Source organism: Haliaeetus leucocephalus, unplaced genomic scaffold (genome assembly GCF_000737465.1).
Source record: "Haliaeetus leucocephalus isolate CR32 unplaced genomic scaffold, Haliaeetus_leucocephalus-4.0 Scaffold177, whole genome shotgun sequence".
Taxonomy (NCBI): Eukaryota; Metazoa; Chordata; class Aves; order Accipitriformes; family Accipitridae; genus Haliaeetus; species Haliaeetus leucocephalus.
In genome coordinates, this window is record NW_010972613.1 from 595,597 (window position 1) to 604,128 (window position 8,532).

Here is an 8,532-nt window from a genome sequence, read left to right on the forward strand (position 1 = left end):
ATTTTAAAATCCAGAAAACACAAGGATTGTCAGGTGCCCTTGGAGAGGGAACTTTTCTAATACAGCTGCATGCATGCTTGGGGACAGAATCGTTTACCTCTCTGTTGCAGGGGTTTACTGTAACCGTCAATGCTAAAATGTTTCAGAAAACTCGCATTTGCAGAGATGAATCCTCTAGAAAAGCTGTACCCTCAGCCTGGTGTGCTGGGATTTGGTTCAGACCTCTGCAACTTACCAAAATCTTCCCTTTTTCAGTCTAATTGCTTAGAAACATTGGCAAAATCTTCTGCCTGCTCTTACAGTTGGTAGAGTCAGGAGCAGCTCTTAAAAGCAGACAAGAAAAACCCCTTGCCAACCTGACCCGTTCTTCAGCACTGTTGCAGCCAGCACTAGAGTATTGTCTTCTCCAGGTTCTGCGCTTGTTGGACATGGTGGGTTTACCGGAGCTGGTTATCCAGCTGGCTACCCTGGCTATCATGGAATCGGCGGATGACTGGAGAAGCCAGGTACAGGTCACTTCTTTTGCATCAAGATGTTTCTTCAGGGAGCTTACACAGGAATTTCTTTTTAGTTGTATAACTTGAGACATGCTGCTTTGTCCTCTTTGGTGTTTTCAGGCTACTTTGAGGACTTGCATCTTCAAACATCACTTGGATTTAGGACACAACAGTGAGGCATATGTAGCCTTAACACAAAACCCAGATCCAAGCAGGTAGGTGACAGTTTTATGCCTTTATGCTCACTTGTCTGTGAGGTCCATGTACCAATTTTTCCATCAAATGGAAAGGAAGATGATGCTTTAGGGTAGGACACGGCTGCTGCATTAAGAGGTTTTGTTTTAGCTTGTGTAAAGGTGTGTTTAAAGAGGCATACTTTGTTTTTGTAAGGACAGCTGGGATCAGCACTATCTCAAAGGAGGAAACTGGGGGGTAAAAAAAAAAAAGCTGATTTAGGGAAGAGCCAAAAGAATAGCTGAAGGATTGCATGCAGCTTTGTATGTTGAAAAGCTGTAGGAGTCCAGTCAATTTAGTTTAATAAAGAAAAGACTTGGAGTTGAATTTTCAGCTTGAGTACCATCTGGGAAGTGAACTGGGTAGAGGAAGCTTCACCCTAGCAGAGGAGGATGTGGTGAGTAGGAATGGTTCAGATGAGAAGTAGGAATGCATTTTAATTGAGGCTGAAGAAAACCTTACCAAATAGAGCTGAGGGAGGGAGACTGCCCTCCTGAGAGACCTTTGCAGAGGATCTCTGCTGTCCAGGATCTCTGTTTCCAGCACAGGAGAAGTCCGAAGGGACTTGTTGGTTCTAAGCCAGAAAACAACCTACGGAGCTCGTCACAAAGCAGCATGTTCATGGCTTAAAGCCTGCATCCAGAGATGGGTTTGTTCCTGCTCCTCCAGAACGTTGTGCTTCTCTCTCCGCAGGCAGCTGGACTGTCTGCGCCAGCTAGTGGTGGTTCTCTGTGAGCGCTCCCAGCTCCAGGACCTGGTGGAGTTCCCCTACGTGAACCTCCATAATGAGGTAATCAGCCTGTGCTGGGAGGAAGGGGGACACAACCGGGCTCTTTAAAGGGATTGTCAATCCATTTGAGCCTCTGCGTGCTGCAGGTCGTGGGGATCATCGAATCTCATGCTCGAGCAGTGGACCTGATGACACACAATTACTATGAGCTGCTGTACGCTTTCCACATTTACCGCCACAACTACCGCAAGGGTAAGGCTCGGGGTGGGCACGTCGTAGCTTACAGCCTGCCTGCTTGGGACGCTGCTTCCCCTGTACCTGCAGGGTGGCCTGTCCTGGGTCTTGGCTGATGTATTCCCCTTCTCTCCTCAGCTGGAACAGTGATGTTTGAATATGGCATGCGCCTGGGCAGGGAGGTGCGGACGCTCCGAGGGCTCCAGAAACAAGGAAACTGTTTCCTCGCTGCTATTAACTGCTTACGGTTGATCCGCCCAGAATATGCCTGGATAGTGCAGCCAGCTTCTGGAGCTGTGGTAGGAAACACTGAGCTTATTAATGAAGCCTCTGACCTAAGCTATTGACAGTGGGGACACTTACAGCTGTATGTTCGGGAAGGAGCTTCCAAAATCCTTTCCAATGTGATGAAGAGGCGTTGGCCTTCCTAATCTGCGGCTTTCATCTTCTTGGCCAGCTTGTGTAGCACTCTCTTGCCCCGCTCAATGGAGACATTAGTCCTGTCTATCACCCATGTGTCTTTGCCCCTTTTTGGAGCAGGCTGGAAGCAGGACAACTTTTGGGAGGGGGCTGGTGTATATATGTGGGAATATATCACCTTTTATTGAAGACAGAGCACATCTTTCTGGGGAGTCTGAACAGCCAGAATACCAGTCAAAAGGAGAATTACTGTAACATGGTTTGTGTTTCAAACCTGTTTGCAGGGAGGTGGTGACCGTAGCCTTATCAGCTAATGCTGTGCCATGTTTCTGATAGCCAGAGATAAATGTAACCTGAACTGCCAAGTGGTTGTATGGCTTTTCTGATTCAAATCAAGGCTTGAAATGAAGATCTGGTGTTGGGGCTGTGTCATGTCGAGGCAGTTTGTCCTTTGGAAACCAGGTGGGCATAAACCCTCTTTCTGCTTTTTTCCTGCAAGTACGAACGCCCTGGAGCATCCCCGAAGAGAAGCCACGATGGGGAGTGCACGGCTGTTCCAAGTAAGTGCCTGGTGCGCTCTCTGACTCTTGTCAGGGAGCAGCCTTTCCCCTGGCCTCAGAGCTCTGCTGCTCCCATGTGAGCTGGGAGATGGCTCAGGGCAGCTCTCCTCTCTGTCAGATCAATAATTTGGGGGATTGTAAGCTAGTTAATTCTCCCAGTGTTAGTGTCTCCCAGTTGCAATAAGCTGCCATGTAACAGCTATTCCCCAGGGAGCTTCTGTGCACACTCCTCTCCAGTTTGATGTCTTGTCAGCACTTTTGCTTTCAGTGGAAATAACTTGCAATTTTAAAAAGAAAAGCATTGGTGAGGCAATTATTCAAGACTTTTGTTGTTTGTGCTCTTGGAAACCCTGCTGACGTAGTGAGTCTCTGCTGGTAAGGTCTCCACTCTACCTGTGTCTACTAAAGCACAGGGTGGTATGGTCAGGTTAGACTCATAATCCTCAGCATTACGACAGAAAAAGTTATGGTCAGGTATTTCTAAAACAATTATTTCTGAATGAGCTCTTTTGTAGCGTATGCCTGGTGGTCAGAGCAGCAGCTGTTACCAAACATTAGATAACATCTCTAATAGAGGAGGAATGGGAGATTTGTATCAAGAAGGTAGGCACAGTTCAAGGGAGCAAGGAAGAGGCAGCAAAACCTGACCTCTCCTCTGGTGCTTTCTGTGGTACGACTCCTCTTAGGATGGCAGAGGGCTGTAGACGTTTTGCGCAATGCCTGAGGAGCGCTTTTTAAATTTTGAAAATGTCAAGAGCCCTTTGTGTCCATCTGTTACAGCAACTCACCAAATCGAGATCCTGGAGCTGGAGGATTTGGAGAGGGAGTGTGTGTTGGCCCGGATCCGGCTGACTCTGGTGCAGTATGACCTGTCAACGGCGGCTGTGGCAGGTAAGAGGGATGCGGCACAGCCAACTCACGCTTCCCCCCGAGGTTTTTGCTCATTACAACACTTTCAGTCGTAGCTCAGGTGAGGAAGCAGCAATTTTGTTCTGACCCAGAGACGAACCCAGGCACTGGCAGGGGCCATTCAGTTCGACTCCCTAGCATGAAATCTCGCCACCAAGTTCAGCAGCTTTGGAGAGGCAGATCAAGAGAAACAATTTTAAGTTTTCCACAATTTTTTGGCTTTGCCAAACTCTAGTAATGGTCTGCATGGGGCTGGGGTTGAGCTCATGAGTTGAGACAAAAAGGCATCTTTTTGGCTTGCTGGAAATTGCCCCCAGATGAAGCAGAATTAGAAAGCCCTAGAAAAAAAACACTTGATGCAAGACTTAACTTTATTGTCCTGGATAATCCTGCTTCACGACAGTGTTAGCTTATCAAAGTTATTCCTTGTTGGGGAGCAGAGGGGTGCAGCTCTCCCCCCTGACCCTTTAAGTATGTTCTGCCACTCCCTGATATGAGTTATGCAACATGTACGCGTTTTTCCCTGCTAAGTATCAGGAGGGGATGACTTCCCAGTAAGGGATTGCAGGGAACGGATTGAACAGCTGATTTGAGGGCAAACTGGAGATGCAGAGAGCCAAGTGCCACAGTCTTCTTTTACCTCCTGCCACTGCCCCTCCTGCCTGCACTGGCAGAGCTGAGCTGATGCCTTGTTCGCTTGGGTACAGGCCTGCTGTGCCAGTGAGAAGGCTGTCCCCTCCCTACTCCCCTAAACAGCGGCAGCGTTTGCCTACGGGCCGTATGATGCTGCCTGTGTCCCTCTCCAGCTGGTGTCTGATCAGGGACGGCTCCGTGGGTCACTGCTGCTTTGTGCAGTCCCTCCAGGGACAGCTCCTGGGCTCGTGAGATGCTCCTGAGGCCAAGAAAGCCTTAAGCCCCATGATGAAGAGTAGTACTGCTGCAGGGTGTTTTACATGGGGCCATTAGCACGGTGCTGCTGTAACTGCCGCTGAATTGCGTGGGGTTAGGCCCCAGTAAGCACTGGGATGTGACTGGGAGAGGCGCTTACCTGGTCCTCCTTCTCTGCAGGCAACTCTACACCTGAGGAAACGGTTGCTCTCCTGGTCCGGGCCGGCCTCTTTGACACCGCCATCACTCTGTGCCAAACGTTCAAGCTGCCCTTGACGCCCATCTTTGAGGGACTCGCTTTCAAGTACGTAGCGAGCTTCTCCTCCCCGCCTCAGGTGACGTGCGGTTGGAGAGACGTGCCCTGCATGATGCTTGGCAGGGCACAGCTTGCAGCTCCCCAGGGTCAGAAGCCAGTGCTGTCCCAACCTGTCTGCTCACCATGGCTGCTAACACTGCGCACAGCCTCAGCAGCTGCTGGCTCAGTGGTTTTGAGGCGGAACTTGCTCTTCACGCCTGAAAAGGAAAAATAAGGGAGCCTTGCTGAGGAGGTAGTAGAGGGGAGAGATTTCTCCCTGGTTTAGGGGAGAGAGCTGGCCTCTGACAGTCGCGGGTGGTCCCAACCCAGGCACAACCATTACTTGGAGACCTTTCTGGTGAGCTGGCTCATGGTACACCCCTGCTGATGCCCAGTGAGCTGCTTACAGATTTGTTCAAGCTGTTGAGCGGCTCTCAAGTAGCGGTTGGCTCTGCTGTCTGATCTCTGTGCTAGCCATTTGCTCTCATGCCTCACCTCCAACCCCAGGATTCCTCTTCTCCTTTGCCTCTGCGCGCTTCCAGAAGACGCGTTGTGCCTGCAGAGTTGTTCAGGAGCTCTGCTGCGACCTGTTCCTGTGGCTGGATGCACAGAGGGCATCTCTTGCCCAGCCTCGGGCCCTAAACCTTGCTAACATCAGAGTCCTTATTAATTCTTCTTTGGCACTTAGAGCAGCTTAGAAATCACTGTAATAGCTGCCTTTTCCTGCCAAGCCAGCTAATTCGTAGCTGTTGCTTGGGAATAGTCCTGCGAGGGGTGCCTTTGAAGCTGGCACCTGTGGAAAGGCAGGGTGAAAGGATGAGGCTCTGAAGGCAGCCACCTTTGCACCACTCTGTCTTGCAGGTGCATCAAGCTGCAGCTGGGAGAGGAGGCAGCGCAGGCAGAGGCCTGGGACTGGCTAGCAGCAAACCAGCTCTCCGCCCTGGTTACCACCAAGGAGTCCAGGTAGGTCCTTGTCTGTGGGGGGAGAAGAGCAGAGCTGCTCTTTGACAGAGTGGATCATTTCTGGAGGCAAAAGCCTTGCAGGAATCCAGAGAGGGTCACGGGTTCTTAAAAACCCCCTTAAAGCAGACCTGCGGGACTGGGACAGAGGGAGAGCCATGCTCCCACGCTGTCACCACACTCTCCCCAGCCTGCCCCACTTTGCTGGGCCTCGAGCGCACACATTGAACCCGGGCAGCGGGACAGGTCCCTTGGAGCACGCCGTGGCCTGGCAGACAGTGGCAGGGGCTGCCGGCACAGGTTCCGAGGGGAAATATTGTCTTGCAGTGCCACAGATGAAGCCTGGCGGCTGCTGTCGTCCTATCTGGAGCGTTACCCGTCCCAGAACAGCCTGTACCATCGCTGCGTCATCAACAAGCTCTTGGCACATGGGATACCTCTGCCCAACTGGCTCATTAACAGCTACAAGGTGAGAACAGGGAGAGGGTCACTGCTCAGCGCGTACTGCCTGCTGGCCAAAAAAACCCAGCTGTCCCAGAGCTGCCAGATGACCTGTGCTTCGACAGGCACCTCCTTGTCTCAAGCTTCATCCCACCTTCCTGTTCCCAGCTCCGGGAAGCCGTGCCGGATGCTTTGTGCCCGTTACTGAGGCTCAGAACAGGTCGCTCTCAGCATCACGGTGGCTCCTGGGTGCATTCCCTGGCTGACGTTTCCCGCTTTGCTTGCAGAAAGTAGATGCTGCTGAGTTGCTGCGTCTCTATCTGAATTACGATCTGCTGGAGGAGGCTGTGGATTTGGTCCTGGAGTATGTAGATGCTGTGCTGGGCAAAGGGCACCGGTATTTTGGAATTGAGGTGAGCTCACCTGCAGTGTGGGATGTGGTGGACCGTTTCTTGGGACAGATCCCGCTTGGGGTTTGGGTATTGTGCCTGTGACGGTGCTTCCAGGAGAAATAGGTGTGGATAACCCACCCTAGAGGAGAGGGGACCTCTTAGTGGGACCAGTAGGACAAGCAGCTGTCGGGATGTGGTGGCTGGAAGCTCCTCCTCGCTGTGGCTGTGGGGAGGAGCATTTTTGTCACCAGCACAACGTGACGCAAGGGTTTGTCTCCCCTCCAGTTCCCCCTGTCCGCCACGGCCCCCATGGTGTGGCTGCCCTACACTGCCATCGACCAGCTGCTCCAGGCGCTGCGGGAGAGCACCACCAACCATTACAACGTCGTGGTAGGTACCGCTGCCTGGGGAAAAGGAAGGGGCTGAGGGGTGATGGAGAGCACTGTAATTTGCCCTGTGCCTTCTCCTGCTCCTGCCCGAGCAGAAGGAAAGTGGGAAGGGGCTGCGGGACAGGGTGGGAGCCCTTGTCTCTGATGCCTGCTCTGCCCCTCACCCAGCTCTATCAGAAGCTGCACGACAAGATGGAGGACTACCAGCAGAAGGTCAGCGTGGCCACCCGGGATCACCTGTACCGCCGCAATTAGCGGCAGCCCCGTCGCCCACCCAGCCTTGGCCGTCGCTCGCAGGCTCCCGGCTCTGCGCCACAGGACGGTGCCCGCTCAAGGTGATGTCCCAGGGAGCTGATGCCGTCCCGCCCCGCGCTGGCTCAGCCGGTGGTGCTGTTTTTATTCATTTTTTCCATAAGGGTCCGGTTTGGGGAGGTGGAGTACACCTTTGGGGTGTCGCCTCCTCGCTGTCCCTGTCCCCTGTGTGTGGGGTGATTGGTGATTAGCAGAGCTCTGGGGGTACAACCACCACCAGGGCTGCCCCCTCGCTCTCATCCTGTACCATAGGCGGCAGGTTTTTGGCATTTCTTTTATTTATTGTTGTGTTTTTGGATGAACTTTAATAAACTCAAAGTGTTATTACAGGTCTGTGTCGGGATGGGTGCTGCTCCCCAGGCACCCCTGGGAGCACAGCGGGGATTTTGGGGTGGGGGGTCAAAGGGTGAAGCAAGTGCGGGCTGTGGGGCTTGTCTCACCAGGATCCTGCACATCCATCCGTTTCTTACGGGGAGCTCTCTATAGGGCCTGCCGCAGCACTGTGCCATATAGCACGCCTGAGGGCTGACACCTTGCTCTAGGACTGAGGCACAGTACTGTGCTATAGGGCAGGGTGGACCTATATCCCCAAGAGCCCAGTATGGACTATAGGCTCAAGGGCCAGCACCCTGCTATAGGGCAGGATGGAGCTATAAGCATGGGGAGGGAGTTGCTGTAGGGTGAGAAGGGGCTATAGACCCCTAGGAGCAGCGTTACGCTGGACGGGGCTACAGCTATATGCCAAGATGGAGCTATAGGATCCAGGACTATCACCCTGCTATAGGGCAGGACGGGTCTATAGGCTCCAGGACCAGCACTCTGCTATAGGGCGGGACGGAGCTGTAGGATCCAGGGAGAGGCGGGAGCTCTAAACCCGAGGGGCGGGGCAAGGCTCCAACCCGGGAGGGAGGGGCGGAGCTCCCTCTCCGCCCCGCCCTTTCGGCGCCATGACGCACTACGCACCGACCCCGCCCTTCCTTTCCCTTCCCCTCTACCGCGCAGGCGCGGCCGCAGCCCTGAGGCGCCTTCAGCCGCCGCCGCCGCCATGGGGAAAAAATCCCGCGCCGCTCCGGGCCGAAGGCCCATCCTTCAGCTTTCTCCTCCCGGACCCCGCCGGGACGAAGCGGCGGTACAACCGGTCGAAGGCACCGAATCGGGTTCCGAGCCGGGTAATTAATCGGCGGGAGGGGGGATGTGAGGGGAATGGCGGGCGGGGGGACGGACGCTTTGTTGGCGGGGCGCGGCCTAGTGGAGGCCTCGGCGCGGCCTAG

At 53.6% G+C, this 8,532-nt stretch overlaps 2 protein-coding genes across 4 annotated transcripts in view; both read left to right on the top strand.

Annotated features, from left to right (window-relative positions):
- Positions 1–8,425, top strand: part of NUP160 (nucleoporin 160kDa) — a 29,801-nt gene extending 21,376 nt beyond the window's left edge. Inside the window, exons 23-36 of one of the 3 annotated variants that reach the window (XR_774156.1) lie at positions 411–506; positions 618–712; positions 1,425–1,521; positions 1,608–1,713; positions 1,834–1,994; positions 2,615–2,675; positions 3,456–3,566; positions 4,653–4,776; positions 5,629–5,730; positions 6,055–6,196; positions 6,456–6,581; positions 6,846–6,950; positions 7,118–7,284; positions 8,264–8,425. Coding sequence is in view for 2 of the 3 variants with exons in the window: in XM_010564300.1 (XP_010562602.1) it covers positions 411–506; positions 618–712; positions 1,425–1,521; positions 1,608–1,713; positions 1,834–1,994; positions 2,615–2,675; positions 3,456–3,566; positions 4,653–4,776; positions 5,629–5,730; positions 6,055–6,196; positions 6,456–6,581; positions 6,846–6,950; positions 7,118–7,204 (1,413 nt within the window). In the remaining variant the exon portion in view is untranslated. Of the gene's footprint in view, positions 1–410; positions 507–617; positions 713–1,424; positions 1,522–1,607; positions 1,714–1,833; positions 1,995–2,614; positions 2,676–3,455; positions 3,567–4,652; positions 4,777–5,628; positions 5,731–6,054; positions 6,197–6,455; positions 6,582–6,845; positions 6,951–7,117; positions 7,523–8,263 lie in introns of those variants that run through there. The other 2 variants (XM_010564300.1, XM_010564301.1) reach the window with 2 other exon arrangements.
- Positions 8,209–8,532, top strand: part of FNBP4 (formin binding protein 4) — a 12,245-nt gene continuing 11,921 nt past the window's right edge. The window contains exon 1 of the mRNA XM_010564378.1: positions 8,209–8,455. Coding sequence (XP_010562680.1) covers positions 8,209–8,455 — 247 coding nt within the window. The remainder of the gene's footprint in view (positions 8,456–8,532) is intronic.